A 23,943-nucleotide genomic window follows, 5' to 3' on the forward strand; every position below is an offset into this window, starting at 1 on the left:
AAAATGAAACAATGAAAATGCTGTGGTCAGGGGAAGTGACCCTGTTGGGAAGAGGGGGCCTCCAGAGCCTAGGGGCTCGGATCAGCCTGTTCTTTTATTGTATAAACTCAGACTCACTGACTCGGCTCTGTGCTGAGCTACCAAAAGGAAAAAGTAAGACAGCTTCCAGGGGATATTCAGATGTGTGTATTCATATATTAACGGGAAATGCTATAAGTCATGTCAACCTCTTTAAATTATTTGTAAAAATTGGTCTCGTTAAGTAAAAATAGGATACTAAGCCAGAGATAAAATATAGATGACATCTTTATTTATTTTTATGACTTTAAGTTAGTCCTTTACAAAAACTATTGCTCAAATGTATCAAAATTTTACTTTTGAAGGATTAGAACGATTCTTTCTTACAGGAAAATCATTTCCATGAAATAATTGACTACAGATTTGCTAGAGATTTTGTTGGCTACGGATGGGAGATGAAAAGCTTTTCACATCTTTCCAAATGCTGATATTAAACACCTGCTGAACTGTTGAAATCACTCCAATATGTTGCCTGCCAATGACCACATTACCACAATCTGTGAACAATGTGTGACAGGAAAGAGGAAAGGGGAAGAAAATTAAGGCAACCTGGATTCTGGCCATCATATTGGTAGATCAGAATGGACATTGTTTAAAATTCATATGAATTTCAATTAATTGCTTTTTAAAAAAAAGTTGCATACGTCAATTCCTACTTCTTGCAAATTATGTGACTAAAAACTATAAGAAGTCATATGTTACTGTTTAGATGAAACTGTTATATTTTATCAACGTCTCATAGAATGGTAAGGATTTCCGAAGCTTTCCTGAAAAAGATGTGTTGTCTTTAAAATCACCATCAGAGAATACATGTCAATGGCTGTAAGAGATCAAAGAAAGTACCCAGTTCAAATGTTTAAGCAAATAGTACAAAATTCCACATCCAGGGAGAGGCCACTGAAACATCCTTGGGAAGTTAGGAGACCCAGGTTCTTATTTCAGCTTGCCAAAGATCTGATATTCTAGCAGCAAAACAAAAAACTCAGTTTCATGAGCATTGTTTAAATATCTTTTTCTACATTATTTAGAAACGCCCATGCTGTTTTATTCTGAATGAAGGAACAGAGTTTCGGATAATATTACCTTCTCAGGGTCAAACAGCTAGTAAATAGCAGAGCCAGAACTGAATTGGGCCTATCTTTATCCCAAACATACTTCCTGACCCCTCTGCCACCTCTCAGAATAAAGGAGTACAGGAATGCTGTGCTCCTTTATTGTACAGAAGGTGCACTATTATTCCCAATACAAATGCCTGTATATTTCTCTCTTTCTCTGTCTTTCTAGGGAGCAGGAACTGAAGAGAATTGCCTCATTGATATATTAGCTTCAAGAACAAACGCGGAAATTTTCCAGATGCAAGAAGCCTATTGTTTGCGTAAGGAATATACATATGTACACATAGTTTACACACATGTGAACATTATATTTTTCAAATAACACACAAAATATTCCAGTTTAGGTACTTTAAAGAATTTTCTAAGACATTCTTATATTTGAAATATCACTCACTGAAGAGCAATTAACTCACTAAGTAAAATTGATGATGAGGGTACTAAAAATGAAACAATTCCCTAGACAATCAAGCAAATTTTCCAAGAAAATAATGACAAATTTCTATGACATGAATGTTGAAATTTAGACAGGGAAGTGCCCAGCACAGTGGTTCAGGGAGCATTTTATCTCTTACCCAGGAGAGACGAGATAGATATAGAAAATAAAGCAAAATGCAACAATCACTCAGTGAATTCTACAAATATGGGTAACTACTTCACTTTGCATAAATTTTGTAATCACTGTAATCTCTCTCAAAATCAGATTTTTACATATTTTAAAAGTAAAAGTTTAACTATTGTCATTTTCAAAAGTGTATTTCAAAAATACACATCATGTATTATGTGACATTGAATGTCAAGAAAATGTTCCAGACAGTCAGCTCTACTGCATTTGAAAAAAAACCAGGACTTTCCCAAGGGGAATGAAGTAAGAACCTTCACTTAAAATATTAAAATGAAACAAAGCACATGGGAGAAGCACTGGGCTGGGTAGCAGTCTATGGAAATAGAATGCATAATTCTGAATTTTGAGAATTAGAGAATGTGAAATGATTTTCAATGTTGTTTTTCAATTTTGGAATGAAGGTAATGTATTTTTTAAGAAAACAAACCTGTGCCTATGTTACTGTGAGATGTCAGATTTCTTTGGTGGACTGTTTTTTGGCTTCTTCTGAGTAGAAGGTAGTAAAAGATGAAGAAACGTCAACAGATTGATTGTATTTCCTGTTTCCACTCACAATTGGAAAAGTAGCATTAACTTATTCAAAGCACATTGATATGTGGTTCTATAATAAATCATATTGATATGTGGTTCTATAATAAATCATACCTTGAACATGGATGTTTTTTTACCCAGAATACGGCAGTAACCTTCAAGAGGACATTTACTCAGAGACCTCGGGACACTTCAGAGATACTCTCATGAACTTGGTCCAGGTATGAAATTCCAAAATTCACAACATTTTGCACTGTTAAAAAATAGATATGTTTCATTTTCAAGAAATAGGACATGGGGCCGGCCTGGTGGCGCAGCGGTTATGTGTGGGCACTCCACTTCGGCAGCCTGGGGTTTGCAGATTCGAATCCTGACCATGCGGCGACAAACCACTTGTCAAGCCATGCTGTGGTGGCATCCCATATAAAGTCGAGGAAGATGGACACGGATGTTAGCCCAGGGCCAATCTTCCTCAGCAAAAAAAGAGGAGGATTGACATTGGATGTTAGCTCAGGGCTGATCTTTCTCAGCAAAAAAAAAAAAAAAATAGGACAGAAAACTCCAGCTTACTCCAGTTTAACAGTAAATTCTATGTAATAACATTTACTGAATATCAGCTAAATTCAGGGCACTATAATAGAAACTTGGGTTGGTTAGAGAGACAAACAAATATGAAAAATACACATCTCTGTTCTCAAAGAAAAATCTACCATATGTAAGATGATTATAATTATAGATACATGTATAAATAATTATATATTATAAGGGAGTTAAAGGATTAAAAATATTACAGTTACAATTTATAATTCTAATCGTAAATTAGAATTCTATTTTTTAAAACTATTGAACAGCTTGGGGGCATACTAACTTTTCTGAGATCCTACTGTAGCCTAGTACTGTGCGAGGAGAGAAGCATATTTCTCATTTAGTAACTACAAATACTTTAATATAAATATTCTTATGAGCACTTTAGAAATGAAGAAATAGAGAATCAAAAAGATTTAGGTTCTAGCTCTCTGACTATCTAAAGAGCTAATAAATAGATCCAAAATTTGAATTGAATCCTATAGGATCCCAAGTGCTAGCATACGATCATCAGAGTTGCCTATAAAAATTCTATAGTACTATACATTACCAAAAAGGAACATTACTTCAAATTAAAATTAAAATTTGTCACTTATTTTATTTTTCTGTACTGACTAAATGGTATGTAATTATTTCTTTTAAATTAATATTTCTTAAAAATATCCCACAAATTAGAATTGTAATAATGTTTTTAGATATAATTATCTTTTGTTATGCATATTCTTGAATATCCTGTGATTTGCTTCAGCAAAGGCATTCAGGAACGTAAAGAGAGTCAGAGTTCAGTTCTTTTTTATCAAAACAAAATCTAGAAGTCCATAGCTGAAGAAAATGTCTTAAGAGGCAGTATTTTGGTTTGGTTTTGTGCTGTATGCATGTGTGTGTCTAACAAATCAAGCATTTCTAAATCCCCAAACCTTTCCTTTTTATGTCAAGAACATAGCTGAGTAGTTGGCAGTTGGCATAGAATTTCACTAAAAACCAAAGGTAGATAGAATTTTGTACACGGGGATGTGAAATTAAGAAAAGATTACGTTGCCTTTAAAGAAAGATAAATAAGTGAAAGCCCTTTTAGTGGGAATAAAGGTAGAAGAGTGGCACCTAGAAGAGAGAGACAGAGACACAGAGAAAGACCCAGGAGGGAAGAGATTGGAGTGAGAATGATGTCCAAGGCCCCTCAGGAATCTAGGACCTCACACTCTTAGGTGAGGAGTCAGAATCACCAGATGAAAATACAAGATAGACCATTGAGTATTCTCTCTTCCTTTTCTCTGAACCCCTCTAGTATCAATTGCCTCCATAAGTTCTTGGTTTTTTTTTTTAACCGAAACATTTCTATGGCCACTGTTGCCAAACTCTGAGATGTTCTTCCTTGTCCTTTATCCTTTTTGGCTGTATCCAGAGTGCTGCTGTGGAGTATATCCTCCATGAGGGTTGTACCTCTTTCACAGCTCAATTTTGGTAAATTTAGAGGCCTAATGGTTTGTTTATAGTTTGAGTAGTCTGCTTTACTTTCATCTAGATTTATGATGTGTTTGAAATGCAAATCTCCAAAAAACTTAGAAGAATTCTGCTCTAATTCCTTCCAGTCAGTACCATATACCACTTAGCCACACCCAAAGTCCTTTCCTAGACATTTCTTTGCATCCTTGTACCCTCCCCTACCATATCTCTTGTTTTTCACAACTTAAAACCAATTCCTTGAAAGTCCTCTCAGATAATAAATTTAGCCAGATACTTCCTGCAGAGCTGAGTCTTGAAAGGCCTTTGCCTTTCCTAGCTTCTTCAAGTCTCAGCTCACATTGCTTGGAATCAATAAATGGTTTCCCCTTCTAACTATTAGAGACACCAAATTTCTGGGCTTTCTCTCCACTCCCTTCTATTTCTGCTTGCAATCCAGCCAATTGTTTACTGAGCTCATCTCTTTATTATAATACATGGCTAAAAGCATAAAGTAAATGCCATTTCTCAAGCTCCCCTGAAGATCAGAACAGGTGCTAATGATCAGATGGCAGCTCTCCTCGAAGAAACCATTCAGAGACTTAGTCTCTTTCCATCTAGTGGCTAATTCCATCTTCATACCTGGCTTCTAATTTCATCATGACTGTCCTCAATCTACAGAAGCAGAAAAACAATGGAGAATTGTTCATGGGAGTTTTTATGGGCCTCATTGTGATGCATATCACTTTTGCTCACGTTTCATTGGCTAGACCTCCATCAAATGACTCCACTCAATATCAAGTGTGGCTGTAAAGTATAGTCCAGTTGTTTGTCCTCAGAGAACGTGAAACAAGTTTGGTGATCAGCTATCAGTGTACCTCAGAGCTGAAAATGAGACTTCAAAAGCTGCAACCAAGACAGGCAAATGAGCAACAGAAGATGGTAAGAATGAAGAGATACATGGCAATAAGTAGGAAATCTATGAGGATGACTATATTGGACACAAAGAGAATTTCCAAAAGGGTAGCAATATATAACAAAGAAACAAACAAAATGTCCTGCATTCTTTCTTGAAAGTACTTTAAAAGGTAAATGTCTTTGCATTTTTATCCATGCATTATGTTTTTTAACATATTCTTATTGTGTCACCATTTTAAATGATCTTTTAAAAGACTGGTGTGTGAAAGTTTCTTGGTCCTACCTCTAATCTTACTTGTAAAATGATAATGTTCATTATACTATATACTATATATATATAATTTTAATCTGAATATATCAGCTATATTTTTTAATTTTTATACAACTAATCCTATCATGAATAATTAATTTATATGAGATGAACAAAAACCCAAAGATGAAGCTATATTTTTAATCTTTTATTCCTTCTGTTTTGTTTTTGGCCTAAAGTATATGTGTACAAAAAAATTGGTCCAACATTTACCTGTATTTTCTTTTTCTTTTTTTTTTTTCTGAGTTTCAACAAATCAAGTTTCAAAAATACTAGTATGGAAGCTAGCATGGAAGTAGTCGTTTCCCATCAGACCTCTAACCGAACCTACTCTTCAAAGCCTTCCTCTACTTCATAGGAATTGCTCTCTTCCAAGCCTGTTTTGTGTATTTCTATCCCATTTTACCACATAATTTTGAATGTGTTTGCATATCCACCTTTCCCAGTAGATTTAGTTTCCCAAGCATAGAACTATGTCCTATTCAACTTTGTAGTCTTAGAACTAAGCTCTGTATATGATACATGGAAGGCAAGTCATATTTTTTGGAAATAAATGGTACAAAGAACAAATTCTTTTTTTTTTTTTTTGTGAGGAAGATCAGCCCTGAGCTAACATCCATGCTAATCCTCCTCTTTTTTCTGAGGAAGACCAGCTCTGAGCTAACATCTATTGCCAATCCTCCTCCTTTTTTCCCCCAAAGCCCCAGTAGATAGTTGTATGTCATAGTTGCACATCCTTCTAGTTGCTGTATGTGGGACGCGGCCTCAGCGTGGCTGGAGATATGGTGCGTCGGTGCATACCCGGGATCCGAACCCAGGCCGCCAGTAGCGGAGCGCTCGCACTTAACCGCTAAGCTACGGGGCTGGCCCAGAACAAATTCTTTATAAAGTCTGAATGAACGAAGTTCAATACTGGCTAAAATAAAAGAAGAGGCTTCATATACAATGGATCTTTACCAGAGTTCTGGAAAATGAGCATCATTTGCACACCGAGAGAGAAGGGAGGGTAGTTTAGGGTGAGTGGAACGGTCCTGCATGAGCATGCTGGCTAGCTCAAAGGATTCCTGTTGAATAGGGAAAATTTGTCTGATTAGAGAGCTGGCTGAGATGCTGGACTGATGAGGTTCCTGTAAGCAGTAGAGAGCCATAGAAAAACTTTTGAGCAGATTGTGAGATGATCAGGAAGATTTTATCTATTGTCATCTCCATGTAAGTAGGAAAAAAATTAAGTTGCACATGACATGATAATTTACCATAACAAATAGAAACTTGTAGCAAGAGCCTTCCTTGTAACTTAAGAGAATCTGATTTACTAAAAATAAAAAAGAGTTTCCCCTTCTTATCATCTCTTTAATTTTTATAATTCCATTCTTCTGTTTGCGTTTGTATTGATCAAATCAGTCAGATGTACCCTGAGTATGTGCTAAAGTGATACAAGAAACAATGAGAAGACTCAGCAGGAGGCAAAGGACGTATATTTAGGCAAGAAAAAGCTATTAACAATTCCTCCACTGTATTATTCAGATTGTCTTACTAGCCATCTTCTAGCAGGGAGAGCAGTTAGAAAGAATTCTTGATGTTCCAGCTCAGATTATAGAATTAAAGGGAACAAGAAAACATTCAGGTCAGAAAAAACTTACAGAAAATTTCCCAACCATTCAGGAAAATAGACCCATAGCCATGTGCTAATTTTTTTCCCCAAAATTGCAGGTTCAAATCTTTACCTAGAGAGATTTCTACTTTTTTTAATTCTAAAAAGCTTTGTTAAAAAAAAAAAAAATACAACTTCGTCTCTATTTCTGAAGTTTCTGAGTAAAGTATTACATTACTCCACACAAGAAAGGTAAAAATTAAGAATTTTTTCTATCCTATCTAGAACTAGTCTGTATACAGAAAATAAAGTGAGAAAATGGCTATTAATAGTGAAATTTTCCTTTAAAATATTAATGGCAGTGTACAAATTTAAATTACTGCTTCATTTCTCTTCTTTTCTTATTATGTGATTTTGCTGTCTTCCTCATTTGGAGTGAATTAACGTGTCCAATCAAACGCAGGGTGTGTGGTTTCCTTTAATGTGGGTTTATTGTGATTAAAAACTACATACTGCACTTTACACATATTTTGTATGATTTAACTGAAGAATGAATAAATATATCAGCCAGATTGGAACACAAACTAACAATTCCATTCATCGCTAGGCAACGTGGATTTTAATTCTTTTTTACCCTTTGTGTGTGTGTGTACTCAAGTTATTGTCAGTTTTGAATTAGGAACAAAGATGTCTAAAAGAAAACATTGCTAAGGAAGCCAGGTGTTAACTGGCCCAGATTGAGGAGAGACGGGTAATTTAGGCTGATTGAATTCCTTCAAATTGTTCAATAGAAAAAAGTGGCATAGTACTAAACACATCTATTGACCTTTCAATTAAATTAAAAGTTTCAATTTGTAAAAACAAAATCAAGAATTTGTTTTATTGTGTTTGATTTTGATTTTGTTTGGTTTGGATTTGCATGGTTTGGCTGCGTGATTCATAAAACTGCCCATATCATCAACTCCAATTAATCAAGTCCTAGTGTGAAACTCTAATCTCTAAAATTATAGCATCAATGAAGAATAGATAGTTTGTTTTTTTATAGTCCAACTTGAGACTTCTGTGTAAGTTGTAGAAATAAGCTTATTTTCAATTTGTAAAAAGAAGTTGAAGTCATTATAGAAACAAATATTTTTAACAATAATTATTAATATTTAAAACCAATCTCACTTGGCAACATGTCAATTGAGTATTTCCTAAATTTTAAATGTCATAAGATTAATTTTAATTAAATATTCTTTCAATTTAGAAGGGTCATTGTTTTTCAATCTTCAAGTAACGATGCTACATAATATAAATTAAGTTACCAACCAGAAATTCATGTTGGCATAGATATTGCTCCTAACAGACTAAAGCCAACAGTCCCATTGTAAATTCATAAGCTGATCTTAATATCAAAGAAGTTTTTATTTTCTTGATATCCAAAAAGAAATTTATTTCAATTTATTGGAGAAAAATAAAAGTTCTCTAGGAGGAAAAAGTGTATTTCATTAGGACTACTTTGCCTTCCATTAGGACTGTATCACAGTCTAGCTTCTCCTTCTGCCAAATCCTGCTTCTTTTCTCTCCCTTCTGTAAGTGTTGATCTCAAGCACATTCTGTAATAAACAAGATGCATGCTAATCTCCATCTCAGAGTCAGCTTCCCAGGGAAGACAACTGGCTATATCCCCTCCTTGTAGAGACGAGGACACTGAAGCTCAGAGAGGGTAAGCGGCTTGCCCAGCATTACACATCTACGGAACAAGAAGGCTAATGTGAAAACAGGCCTAAGCACTCTGTACCGGCGCTGTTAAATGTAATTGCCCTTCCCTCCAGCCCCATTTGCTTCCACTCCACTTATACCTCTATTTGGTAAAACGTCAATGGCCTATACGCCAATAACGTCTCAGAATCTCTGCACCTTTTCAAAAGTTGAGCTATAAACCATCTGAAAGTCACTGACAACTAAGAATCAGGATTGCAGTGTATTTTTATAAAGCAAACATTCCTATATTTCAGGGAAAAAAACCCACACAGCTCTGAAAATTAAACATGAGAGAAAATAAATCACAAGGGGAAATAAACCAATAAGCAATGTTTTCCCTTGATGTAATAGGGCAATCAATGTGATTCATAATTGTAGTTCTTTTTTCCTGAAATTAAACTATAATGTGTTATTATTGAGAGAATGTATATGTGAGTATGTGCATTTGTATATATTATAACATTATCTGTATAGACATATATTGTAAAATAACACTCAACAATGTATTTTATCACTGGGTTTCACCTAATTTGGATTGTGGCTTTGCAGGACAAAGTATTACTTCTTAAGTTCAGTTTCTAGAGTTGGAACATTAAATGTGTGTGTGTGTGTTTAACCTTGAAATAGACTTTCAGTGTAGTGAACTTTTCCTTTCAATATACCATATCAAAAAATGAGGGTGAATAGAGATTTAGATTTTATAAGAAGCCAAGGAAAATTAATGAAGTTTACTTAAAGATTATGTACTTATAAGATTTCACAGTACATTTGCCTTAAAATGTAAAACACAATTTACAAGTATAAAATAATATATATTTCATAGAAATTACTTAACTCATTATAGAAACTGGAAGTAAAAAACTTATAAAAGATGTATCTTAGTATAATCTCCTTTAATAATAGTCTTTTTTTTTTTTTTGGTGAGGAAGATTGGCCCTGAGCTAACATCTGCTGCCTATCTTCCCCTTTTTGCTTGAGGAAGATTGTCCCCTAAGATCCGTGCCAATCTTTCTCTATTTTGTACGTGGGACGCCTCCACAGCATGGCTTGATGAAAGGTGCATAGGTCTGTGCCCAGGATCCAAACCCACAAGCCCCAGGCTGCTGAAGTGGATCATGAGAACTTAACCACTACACCACTGGGCTGGCCCCAATAATAGTCTTTTTTGAAGATCAGAAGTCCCATGATAATTCATACTGCTTAGTAAAATGTATAATTTCTCAGATTTTTAAATATTTTGAAGATTTCCCATTGACTCCTGACTTCTACATTAATGGCTCTTCAGTTTGGAACTCCTCATTTAGGATATGGATCCATAAATTTAGAAGATTGGAAAGAGATGTAAAATGAATTAGGAAATTGAAACAGTCCATAACTTCTCCTGACCACTATCTGTGGTGTACGCCACTTCAGAGAGAATCTGTCTAGATATTTCACAAGCAGGAAATGGAATTTCTCCTTAAGGGTTGTGAAATTTAGAGCTGATGCGTTCCAACCAGATAACTGAGGGTGCTGCAGTGTAACCAAATCTCTTCTACTCTCTAGTTGGGATCACTATTCTCTCTGCCCCAATCTCTCTATAGATAGACAGACAGACAGACAGACAGACAGACAGATAGATAGATAGATATAGATACAGATATTTTGCGTAAAACAACAAGATATATATCTATATATTTTTCCTTTTGGCTCTAAGTCAGTTGTATGCCCTTGGATTTATCATTTAATCTTCTTGAGATTCAGATTAGAGAGATTTACTCTGTAAATTAGGGGATATGAACCCATTCTTCTTTTGATTCCCTCCCAATGAAAATATTCTAAACTTTTTCAATTATTATAATCATATCCTCTACTTTCCTCTGCGTCTTCACTTTTGGAATCAAAGGAAAGACTGTCCATGGCTTTCATCTTTCTAACATCATGAATATTCAGATACACCCCTTTTCATGGATTAATAGAGATTGAGGGAATTGGAGCATAGGAGCCTTAAGGTATTCATGAAATGGAAAGTGTTGAAAATTGTTGTCATATTTTCTGGGAGAGAAGATCTTTTACGTAACCTATAAAGTATATCGCGACAGGGCTATTTCTAATAAGGAAACAACTCAGCCAGAACACACTCTTCTTGAAAACTAATGCCAATCATTAAACTGGCTCACAACACTTCCTGTGTGCTTTTATTAAACTAGGTTTACAGGAAATCTAATTATCTGTCAAATAATGAAAAATTAGTCACTTAGAGATTAATTAATCAATATGTGCAAATCACACTGGAGATGATAAATGTTTCCACAGAGAGGAACAATGGAAACTACCCAGTTAGATGCTTACTCTTCATCTTGGCTGTCAGGATTCTCCTCATGACAGTTTCTCAGACTGGTGTAGTGAGGCCTCTGGGGGTATTATTGCCATCAGCTTTCAACAATCATCTGTAATCAACTTACCTACTCCAAATATTTTCAGCTATATTTTAATTCCCTTAATTTCTTCTTTTCACATTTTTATTTTTCTCCCAACCCAAATTCTGTACTCGTTTATGCCATTTCTCTGGCCGTTATGTGATATCAATTGCACATACCGAGCTGCTATCTTTGGCTTTTTATATGACAAAATCAGCTTGACTCTGCCTTCATGGAAAATGCTAAATCATAAACTTACTTATTCCCACTTTTTTAATCTACCAGTCTGCTTAAAGTGTTCTTGGCAATTAACTGCACAAAGAAGTAAATGGATGGGCACTGTTTCAAGTTAAATGTCTAAAAATCTTATCTTTCAAAAAAAATTCAGATACGCAGAACAGCAGAAAATCCTTAAATATTTCTCACCAACTTCACAAGAGTAGGTGTTTACTTAGCTGTATAGTTTAATTGGAAATCACTAAGAAAATTTCAATGACCCAGAAAATCTTCCCATATCTACAAACTGATCTTTGAATTCTGCAATCTAAAAGTTATTTCTTTAGCTGTCCTTCATTCATTTAGTATTGATTCAATGAGTATTTATTGAATGCTTACAATGTGCCAAGCAGGATTCTAGGCAAAAGGGAATTATTGGTGAACAAAAGAGATAAAGATCCCCGTCTTTAAGAAGCTTACATTCTAGTGAGGGGTTACGGAAAATTAAAGATAAATCTAATAAATAGATACATTATATAGAATGTTAGAAGGTGATGAAAGATATGGCAGAGCAGGACAACGAGGATAGGAGTTGTCGGACTGGGCAAAGTGAGTAGGTTGCAATATTACATAGGTTGGTCAGGGTAAATCTCATTGAGAAGATGAGATATGAGCAAAGATCTGAGTCAGTAAGTGAATAGCTATAACAGGGCATTCCAGGCAAAGGGAAGAGCTAGAGAAAAGTCTACAGCAAGAGAATGGCTGATGGGTATGAAGAATACCAAGGAGGACACATGATGCCATCTAAGCAAGCAAAGGAAATGTGCTGTAGTAGTGGTAGATGAGGTCAGAGAGGTAACAGGTGGTGAAATTATGTCGAATCTGCAGCCATTGTAAGGACTTTGGCTTTTACTCTGAGTGACATGGGGAGAGTGAGTCATTAGTGGGTTTTGAGTAAAGGAATGATGTGATCTTATGCTTTAAAATATTCACACTAGATGCTGTGTTGAGAAAAAAACTGTAGGAAGACGGAGTAGAAACAGAAGCCTGTAAGGATGCTATATCAGCAATAAAGCCAAGGTATAGTGTTAGCTTGGAATCATAGGAGAGCACTGGCAGTGAAGAAAAGTGCCCAGATTCTCGATGCATTTTGAAGGTAGTGTCTATATTACTTCCTGAGGAACTGGGTGTGAGACAGAAGAGAAAAAGAAGGAATAAAATGTTACTCTCAGATTTTTAGTCTGAGCAACATGAATGGCAGAGTTGTCATAAACTGAGATGTGAAAGGCTCTGAGTGTAGAGGTTTTTGAGTTGGAGGGAGACCAGGAGATAGATTTTGAACATGTTGAGTCTCATATGTATATTAGAAATCCAAGTGGAGATGTTCACTTGGCAATTGGAATATATGCATCTGAAGTTCAGATGATAGATCTGAGCTAGAGATGTAAAATTGGGTATCATTACAATACAGATGGAATTTAAAGCCACATGCATTGTTAAGATTAACAAGAGAAAGACTGTGAATAGACAAGAACAGGACCAAAGACTGACTAGTATGACTTTCCAATGTTAAGAGATTGAAAAGTAAAAAGGGAACCAATACAAAAGATTGAAGAGTAACCACTGATGTAAACCAAAGAAAGAAAAGAGAGTGCAGGATCCTGGAAGCCCAGTGATGAGTGTAGAGCAAGGAGGAGAAAGTAATTATTGCCTCAGATCCTACTGATAGGTCAAATAAGATGAAGATTAAGAATTACCACGATAAGTTTATGTTATTAAATAAATGGCAAATATCCAAAAAAGATATAGCATATTAAATGCTTTCAGTCATTTGTTGCTTGGTGTAAATTAAAACCATAGGAGAGTGACCAGAGGAGATTGTCTGAAAGTAATGAGTTCTTGAGGCTAAGAGTATAGCAACCAAATCTCAGGACAAGAAATGGCACTGAAATTGAATAATCATCCTTTTCTAACAATCAGACCTTGGGCAATTCACTTAATGTTTGTAAGCCCATTTATTTTTTATCTTCAACATAAGTAACAAAACTATACAGCCCCTCAACACTTCCATAATTTAACAATAAAATAACACCAATATTCCTACCACTCAATAAAATTATGTCCACTCTTTAAATGTTGTCTTCTATTCCTTGCTCATATATGTATAAAGCATACTTAGATACATAAATAAACAGATTTTAAAAATAAGAATTACATGTGTGCATTCTTAGTCACCTGATACTTTACGCAAATGAAATGAGGCAGAAGAAATGTGTCTGATAGGCTCATATAAGTTTTCCCTTAGCTGTACATGTCTAGATGGTACACACCTTCTGAGTTACAATTAAACATATTAAATTTTTCAGGGCTACAAATTTGCTCACAAGAAAATGTAGTTTATTTATTTATGAATAAATTGATGTTTCTCATATGCCTCTAGCTTTTGGTTAGCAAGCAAAAAACTCTAATATTTAATCTAATATGGCAAATTTAATGCATACCATATTTTGAACAGTCAATGTAAGTACATGGTCAATCTCATTTATACATTTTTTGAGTTACTCAACTGTCAGATTTATGGCTCTCCTCTCTTCTTCTCTCCAAGAGGGCACTTGGTGAAGAGAGAGATGTGTGTGTGTGTTTGTGTGTGTGTGTGTGTGTGTGTGTGTGTGGTTGGTTTATGAGATGTCTTGACAACAAGATAGTGATAGTGTCCTCAGATCATCAAGATATTTTCTGCATCCTTGTTCCTCTCGGCTATGGAATGGCAGTTCTGGGAAACTCTGGACATGTAGCATATAAAGCATAGATGTCCAGGAAATGAGCGTTTCTCAGTGTTATCTGCCAAACCATGCAGCTGGTTAATTTATGATCCTTTTTCTGTCTCAACTTGGTCAGAGCCAAGTAACTTTTTGTGATGGTTTAGCCTCACCTTTGCTGTTACTGAAGCTGAATAGTCCCTCTAAGGTCTAGCTTTGCCTCCCACACAGTTCTGGCCAATGTGGTCTACCTTGTAGCCTTTGGTTACTGGAACAATCTGTCCCTGCCATGGTCATAAGCAATTCCATCTGTTGAGCTCCGCTGACAGGTTCTCAGCTAGCACGCAAGTTCTCCCATTAGGAACAGATAAGCAATTTGGGGCCCATCCATGCTACTTAGGAATTGAGATTAATTCAAGAGAGTTGTATTCAGGACCTCCCTTTGCCTAATGTTGCTATATTACTGAGTTTACTGCAATGTGGCCACTTCCAGGGTTGGAAAAGATGATAGGAGCAGAAGCCACTGTACTCTCAGTGTTCTTTCAGCATAGTTTAAAGAAAAAAAACAAAAAAAAAGCCTGCCCTCCAGATCTTGACCAAAAGAGAAGGTTAAATAAACTGTCTGATCACATGTCTCTCCTACCTCTTCCTCCTTGCTTGTGCTCATAATCCTCAAGAACCACAGGGTCCTGCATTGGCTAGCCCTCCTTTCCTCTTGTTTGAAATGGGCATCTCTTAGGTCAACTTGGCCTTGTCTGTTCTTTATATGATAAAGGGGTGGGGGTGAAACTGTTACTGCACAAAGGGCACGATCTGCTCGCCGTGAGACAAAAGCCAACCGTCAAGAGGCATGATAGTTGAAAAGAAAGGGCAGTTTATTACAGCTTGCTAGCAAGGGGGAAGATGGCCAACTAATGTCTTAAAAAAACATCTTAAGGGGGCACAAAATCTTACAGAAGTTATGTAGGCCAGAGAGTTATAGGGGAGGAAGTTAGGAATGTTGACCCTCGGGTGTTACAGGCTGGGAGTCGCCACACCAGATCTTTCAGTTTTCACTGATGATGGCTATCAGTGTAGATTCTCTGTTTGGGGGTCATCACATTCCTAAGGAACTCAAAAGAACAAAGTTATCATCTTATCGCAGCTGGGAGGTACATACACAAGCAGGGGTCGTAAAATCTACAGAGCAGTTAGATCTGCTGGAGGGTGCAGATCCAGCTGGGTTAGTTAGTCAGAGGTCAAAGTTACAATAGGATTTCTTTTCCACATTATGGCTTCCCTTATGTCAACCTTGTCTTGAGCAAGTATCAAAATAAATTTACAAAATATTCTCACTCCACAAAATCTGGATTCCATAATTCTTTTATTGTTGCATATATCCTATATTACAAGTCAGAAATTGAATATTACCTCATTCTTTCTCTCTGCATTTTTCTGTCTAACAATGTTAAATCCCACCTCTGCCACCCACTGCCAGTCCATGGGCGCTCAGTTTGATGGGGAGAAGGTACCACACAGAGAGTTGGAGAAGTGAAAAACATTTCAACATCTTTGAAGATTACCATGGCTGCAATGAAAAAATAAAACAAAAAGAACCCACTTTTTTAAAAAGACCTATATTTCATGAAGTATTCAAGAAATGTGGACTAACTCCAAATAATGATAGAACTTTCTCAGGAATTACCAATGTGCTTGGTGGTTCAAAGATTTTTGTCCCAATAATCCTATATGGGTTGGTAATTAAGAACATTTACAAAGGGAAACCTGTGCTTATTTTACAGGGAATCAGAGAAGAAGGATATACAGACCCTGCTATGGCTGCTCAGGATGCGATGGTAACTAGGACCGGCTCTCTGTAGACTGTATGATGTACTGTAGAGAACCTTTGTTAGACTGGTCTGGGGTGGTTATGGTGCACCTTCCTGGCTGTATGATGTTTCAGGTCCTGTGGGAAGCCTGTCAGCGGAAGACAGGGGAACACAAGACCATGCTGCAAATGATTCTGTGCAACAAGAGCTATCAGCAGCTGTGGCTGGGTAATTATTAATCAGGTTCCTTTTCAGCTGCTTAACTGATTATGTAACAAAAACCAAGTTGGTAACTGAAAAAAAAAAAAAGAGGAAAATGTTACATATAAATAGAGGAAATCCAGTTATCTCAAAGGTACTTTGAATTATGTTTATACAGACATGCCTCATCTAATGACATTACTAAGGAATAAAGTTTGCTTATAATTTTATTTTTTCTAGTAACTGAATTATATAACATTTATATAGTGAACCTTTTAAAACTGTCACTGTTTTTGATGGAGAACTTAAACATATTAGCTATTTCCTATTAGGCATATTATGTGATGTCTTTAAAAGAATATAATGAACATCGTTTAACCAGTGTATGAGTCAAGGTCATTATTATTGACGTCATGATTTATGTGAAGCAGCTTTATTGGCCTTAGAGGTTCACTCATATGAGTTTGCACTTAGTTTGACTTTCCCCAAACTGCTGTACCTTTGTTTCCCTTATTTAAAAAAAAAAACTCCTTTTTTGTTTTTCTCTACATATACAAGAACACAAAAGTCTATAAAAATTTTGAAAAGATGGCATACTCCAACCCAACCCCCATCCTGATACTTTATTTACCTTCACAGTGTACAGCAATCTAATCAATATTTGTATTTTAAATTGATAATATTTACAAAATCTCCTTTGAATTATATCAATTTGTTGAAGTTTTCCAGGAATTTCAAAATATTTCTGGGCAAGACATAGTAGATGCCATTAATGAATGTTATGATGGATACTTTCAAGAGCTGCTGGTTGCAATTGGTAAGTAATAACTTATTTGGTGTACAGCAGACATTTTATTCCACAATAAATGCTAATTGGCTCTGAGTGAATTAAAGATGCATGAGTAATATTTTGACTGAGTCACTTTCCCCTGAATTTAATTATTTAGAGGGGTGTTAACTCTACAGAGGAAAAGTATATCAGCTACTGATATAATGCACTAAACTGGAACAACCTGGTAACTTTTATGACCTGAGACCCTTCTGTAATAGCTTATTCAACTTCCATAGTATGAAACCCTGAATTCTCAGATTCTCACTCTCTCAGGTAATTGGAGTCTCACACCTTTAAAATTCATTTTATGTATACTGACTTCCATTCCCTTGTTAAAGAGCAGACAAATGCTAGCAACGTGGCTTCCTTTTCTCTAAGAGGAAAAGAGTTTTTTGTCACCATTTGTAATAAATTTGCCTTTAGGGATAAGTCCTACCGTAAGAAAGATTTACCAAGTTGTTACTTGGTAGTGATTTCTGCAGGCTATTGTGAGAGAGGCATTCCTCCTGCTCCTTCCTAAGTAAGGAAAGGTATCTCTCCATAGAGGGGGAAACAATGGTAACTATCTCTAAAAACTACTACTATACTAGCCATGCTTTACCTTGTGCTGTGCTTTGACTTGACAGCACGCATTTCAGGGACTACAAATGAGGGGTCACTGTGAAATATCCCCATAGGAAAAACACATCAAGTAATCACTTAGATATTTGTTGAGTAAATAAATATTGTGATTTTTTCCATTCCTAGAATAGCACAGCCATACATGGGCATGGGAGCTGAAAGATAACAGAATTTCAATAGTTTATCTCGTAAAGGAGTTGTAAGCTAGGGTTCCATAAAAAGAGTTTGGTGGGTTCTATGAAATCTTTAAAATGGTATACAAGATTTGAATATTTGTCTGTGTATTTTTCTGAGAATAAGGTGCATGTATTTCAGCAAATTCACAACATACTTTAATAATCATATATCACATCAAAATCCTTCATTTTACAAACAAGGCCTAAGGAGGTTCAATGACTGCTCCAAATTCTATCAACTAATTAGCAACAAAGTTATGACTAGAACCCATGCCACAAACAAAGCAGTGGGTATGAAAGAGGAAATAGTGGACATCAGAAATACTGGAAAACATTTTAACTAATTCATTCATTCTCTCATTTAATAAATATTTATTGAGTATCTACTATTCTGGTCATTGATTTTGGCACTGCAGATGAAACAGTGTGTTGATGCAAATAATCCATAATCAATCTGTAAATCAAAACTGGGGTGAGTTTATTATAAGCCAATTTGAGGACTATAGCCCGGGAGAACTTTTCCACCAAGGAAGGAAGCTCTCCAAAGAAGTAGGCTGTACAGAGTGGTTATATACCGTCTTGGAACAAAGAGCATCCACCATATATGACAGGAATATCTCTTTTCCTACTATCATAAGATGCTTTGCCTGCACGGCAGGTCAGTGGTCACAAGGTGAGCACAGCAAGTCGGTAGTCAGCAGGTCAGTGGTCAGGAGATGAGTTAAAGCAGGTCAGCAATTAATCCTTAGTTTCTGGGAAGAAATGCTTATCCTTAAAGAAATGTTGATATGTGGGAGGCAACATCCCTATCATTCTTAGCTTTGGGACATTATAAATATTTAAAGCAGATGTACAATGCATGGTCAACAGGCCACATCAGGCCTGTCTGAAAGAACAAGGTCAGGCCAAATTAGTTTTAAACTAAATGGCTTCCTCATACCTCCAGTGTATCCTATTGCTTTTCATTTATTCATCAAGTGAAACAACAGCCACAAAAGAAACGACAAAAGTCCCTGTCCCTAAGGTGCTTACATTCTAGCAGTGACTCAAGAGTGCTCATGGGGTTCACAGTATTATAGAGAAAAGTAAAAGAGGAAGTCATGGTCTCACAATCTAAAATAATCATTTGAACTATAGAGAAAATACTGTTATGATGATTTTATTTTGCCTAGAAGCTATAGCCTCACATATATTATTGATAAATTTATTAATTTGTTTACTTATTCAAATAAACACTATTGAATATCAACAATCATCAACTGATTTTCATCAAGGACATCTGTTGACTAGGCTCTAGGCTATTCTAATGCCATAGTGGTCTTGATTAGCTGACTTCCAACACTGGTCCAGACCAGTTTTAGTCCATACAGTTTCTCCTTAAGAGATCTCATATGTACTCACAAGTTAACAAAGGACTAAAAATAACATTTGGGAAGTTGAACCATTTTCATGGGACTATGTTACACTGAATCCCACAGTAATAAAAATCGATAGTAGTGGTGATAACCTGCATCTCTTTGAAGCTCTATTTATACTATTTTCAGATAAAGAGGACAATTTTTTTTCACTAAGCTATGTGAAGGCACTAAGAGAGTTCCAAGAAATAGAGATAGACCAAATGAAAATCTGAAATGATCATTATAACATTGCTGCTTTATATTTGTTCTATAGGTTATGGTTTTACTACTGTTCTAAGTGTTGAAATTTTAATGCAATGTACAATGAGGGATCCTACATAAAACTCGCAAAGAATCACTCTTGCAGGATTGTAACAGAAAAGAAAAAGTGTTCTTACTCTTTCTCAAATTCTGGGGAAAATATGTATTGTCACTGTCAAAGCTTCTTTTCTATCTGATTTTTCCTAGTTCTCTGTGTTCGAGACAAACCAGCCTATTTTGCTTATAGACTATATAGTGCAATCCATGTAAGTATAACCCACATATTATTAAAATTTCTCCAGAAATAATCTCTCCTTTTTCAAAGCACTAGTTTTACTTCCATTATTTAAATATTGATTCCTATTTTTGAACTTGTATTCAAATATATTCATTACAAAGAAAATATGCTCAAGTGAAAAAATATGTTGTAGACCAAAAATGAGACCCATCAAATAAAAATAATGCTCTGATTTCTGTATCAAATTGAGGTACCTAAGAAGTATGATTCCTTGGGGTCTGTATCCCCCGTGTTCTTTAGAGTCTCTTAGCATCCGAAGAAACTGGCAAATCCAAATTCTTCTGTATCTCGCCAAAGGCCCCCACCTCATGCTTATGCAAGTACAAAACATATGACATCAAGCAGGAAATGTCAAAACATTACAAACACTCAGCAAGAAATTGCTACATTTCTGAAATTTAAAAACACAGAAGAATGTCAGTGGCTATTTTTAAACATAGTGTTATTTTTAAAAAATACTTTAAAAAGAGATAGCTAGACAATAATAAACTCTAAAGCTATTTTTGTAATTAAATGAGAATGTTTTTCATAGTTTAATGTGATAATCAATCACATATCCTTTGGTGCACTCATTTTTAAAGAAACAAACACTTAAATGCATGAGACAATTCATACCTTATCCATAATGTCCATGAAACATATTTACAAAAAGAAAATGTCCGATACAAATCATTATACATATGTCTTAACATTGAAAACTCAATGGAAATTATTAAAAACAATTCAGTAGTACAGTAATTTTGATAGTTAGAGTGTTTTATCCTCAAAGTAATTTTTACAGACCAACTTCTTAAAAGTAGCCAGCATGCTGGGATAATGTGCTAGTCATCAAGAATATTTCTATTCTATATCTTACGTAAAGAGTATTTTTTATTTATGTACAAGAACCTATGTAGCCTCAGAACACAGGAGGGAGATGAATGCTCACAGTCCTCTGCTTCTTTTTTGTTCTATTTCCAAGCAGAAAAAGTTGATTTGATTAAAAATTTATTTAAAATAGTGTACTGGGCAATGCTAACGGATGATTTCAACAGTTTCTTTTCCCAACAACAGAATAAAACTTGACTTGTGAATGACTATGAAGAAATAATCACAATTACTTTGATTCCAACTATGCCCAAATTGGGCATACTTATTCTAATCATAAGCAAAAACTATATCCCTGCTGTGTGAATTATAATGCAAAAAGGAAGGTATGTGTACTCACAAATGGTTAAGAAGTAAAGAGAAGGATTGTGTATTCAAGTAATCAAATTTTTGATATGTGAGGACCTCAAATTAAAATGTTGGTCAAAAGCTGTTTTCACCACCCCTAAACCAAAGAAAATCTCTGTGTTTTTGTCCAGTGGACTCAACTGAATGATATACAACTTACATATGGAAACTTGGATAGATCATTCATTTCAATCACCTCAAATTATGAAAAGTTTGTTAGTAGGTCTACACCCCAAACATTCAGACATCAAAGATTAGTTTATGCTTACTGGCCACTGGATGTCACCATTACTCCATTTGAAAATGATTTGTAAAGCAGTATTCTTTCCGGAACCAGTACACAGAAATTGATTTTTGTATTTTTCAGTATTTGAGTTTAAGTCAGCAAATATTTCAAGTAACTGTAATTCTTATTTTTACACTTTTCAATAATAAACAGACCATAAAATAAAAATGTTATTGCTGTCGTACTCAGACATATCAATGTTCATCTGACAGAGTTCAGAATCTCTCCACCCACTCACCCACCCACCCAGGGAGAATTGTTACCTAGAAAGAGCACGTGATCAGATTTGCATTTGATAATGCAGTGTGAAGGACACCGTGTGAAGGTTGAGAAGGCTGTAAAGGGAGCAACTGTTGCAGAATCAGGATGAAATCATAACGGCCAGTATTAAGGCCATGACACTGGAAATGGAGATTATAGGGCATTTAAGAAGCAAACTAGATAGAATACTTCATCGTATGTACACAGTAAGAGACGGGGGGAAGTCACAGAGGTGACTTTCAGAATCTGACTTGGGCACTCCCCAGATGGTGACACAGAATTTGAGGAACAGAGGAGGAAGAGCAAATTGCTACAGGAAAGGGGATGAGTCTATTTTAGACAGATTGACTTTAAGGTATGGTTTTCTCCTTTTTTTCCCCTTTTTCTGTGTCTTTTAGGACTTTGGTTTCCATAATAAAACTGTAATCAGGATTCTAATTGCCAGAAGTGAAATAGACCTGATGAACATAAGGAAACGATACAAAGAGAGATATGGAAAATCCCTGTTTCATGATATCAAAGTAAGTCTCCTACACGTGATTTATTTTGACCCATATTTTACTCTTTTTGAAACTGAAATAAAAGCTTTAATTTAAATAGCTTCATGTTAGAATCTAAAAAGTTAAAGATTCTGACAGGAATAATTTACTTTAGTGCCTCAGGCAGCCTTTAGTGCGTCAACCGGCACTACACCGAGGAATCCCTTCACCTCAGCGATAGAACTTAATCCACTTGGATGTATTTTAAGCAAAAATCATTGAAGTGGTCATGTACAATATTCATCCCCTAATTGTGTAATTGTGATTTGTGAGCTAAATTCTGAAGTATGGTCAGCATCAGGAAAAATTCATTTTGCCACAAGACTGCACTAATTGTGAAGAGGCTTCTTAGATAAGTTCAGCTCTCCTCTCATATTGTCATAGAAGGCAGGGCAGCCAGTCAAATCCCATAAACTGGTAATTTGGAGGAATTTAACATGGATAGCTGTGTGAAATTCTACACATCCCTATCCCTTTAGCCTTGGAAGGCAAAGAAGCAATGACTCAAAAGTAGAGGAGCCAATTTCTTCATTCTATGTCTAAACTTTACCCTGGATTTTAATAAAACCTAGCAAAGAATTATCAAAATTTATAGGACCATCTATGTAATTTTTGGCACCCAATGGAAAATGAAAATGCTTGACCCCTTGTTCAAAAAATTATAAAGAATTTCAAGATGGCACCAGCAGAGCATTAGACAAGCACAGGACCCTGAGAATATGTCTTCACTTATATTTTGCACATAGCTAAGTGCTGTTACCTGTTCACATTATTTTCCATGGAAATTTTCAATTGCATAAAATAGCTTTTTAGTTTATCGAAAGTGTTATCCAGAAACAACTTGACAACCCAAGGACCAAGAAACCACAAAACCCAGAAGACCTGTAGAGCCTTGGGTAGCTGAAGTGGTTTCCAAGAGGAAGAACAGATGCGGCAGTTAAGAGAAATCTTGTTCCTCTGTCTTTGATAAAACTTTGCTTATGTCTACCCTCAAAACCCTAAACTTTGAGAAATAAACATTTCTCATTGAGAAACGCATGTCATAACTCATTTTCCAAGTGAATAAGCTAGTTCTAATACATTTACTGCAATTAATCACAGCCACCTCAAAGTCTGCTAATATTTACATATAATTAATGCAACTTTACTCTATGCATTTAAAGCAGTCAGTTACAATTACATGACTTTATGTAAGAGAACATTAACATGATAGTTGATTTTTAACAGAGATAGGTTTTATAATTCCATTTATTTATTACTATCATTGTTTTGCAAAACTCAGAAACTATAGAAAACCATAAAAAGAAGAAAAAAAATTGCCCCAGTTCTCCACCACAGATAACTTTGTAATAAAATTTTGTTGTAGGTGCTTTCTGTTTTTTTAAAAAAATATATAAACATTAACATGTTTTACTACTTAAAGAAATATTTTTATTGAATCATGGTATCACATTGCATAAGTTGCAAAGTACATAAACTACCCCACCTTTTTATATATTGCTTTTTTACTTTTTCACTATTATGCATAATATTATGGTGTATATTTGAGCATAAACCTTTATGCTCATCAATAATTGATAATATTTCCTTAGGATATACTTCTTGAAGTAGAATTACTGCATTAATTAGTAGAAACATTTTTGTCTTTTGAGACATATAATCAATTTGCCCTCCAGGCTCTACACTGATTTATAACAATAATATTAAGACGCCTCTTTCTGAAGTTGAGAAGCAGATT

At 35.4% G+C, this 23,943-nt stretch overlaps 1 protein-coding gene across 1 annotated transcript in view; it reads left to right on the top strand.

Moving 5' to 3' along the window:
• ANXA10 (annexin A10) overlaps positions 1-23,943 on the top strand; it is a 47,459-nt gene that overhangs the window by 22,720 nt on the left and 796 nt on the right. The window contains exons 3-9 of the mRNA XM_058549790.1: positions 1,363-1,453; positions 2,488-2,567; positions 16,092-16,145; positions 16,253-16,346; positions 17,041-17,136; positions 19,814-19,872; positions 22,065-22,187. Of these exons, the coding sequence (XP_058405773.1) occupies positions 1,363-1,453; positions 2,488-2,567; positions 16,092-16,145; positions 16,253-16,346; positions 17,041-17,136; positions 19,814-19,872; positions 22,065-22,187 (597 nt within the window). The remainder of the gene's footprint in view (positions 1-1,362; positions 1,454-2,487; positions 2,568-16,091; positions 16,146-16,252; positions 16,347-17,040; positions 17,137-19,813; positions 19,873-22,064; positions 22,188-23,943) is intronic.

Source organism: Diceros bicornis, chromosome 11 (assembly GCF_020826845.1).
Source record: "Diceros bicornis minor isolate mBicDic1 chromosome 11, mDicBic1.mat.cur, whole genome shotgun sequence".
Lineage (NCBI taxonomy): Eukaryota > Metazoa > Chordata > Mammalia > Perissodactyla > Rhinocerotidae > Diceros > Diceros bicornis.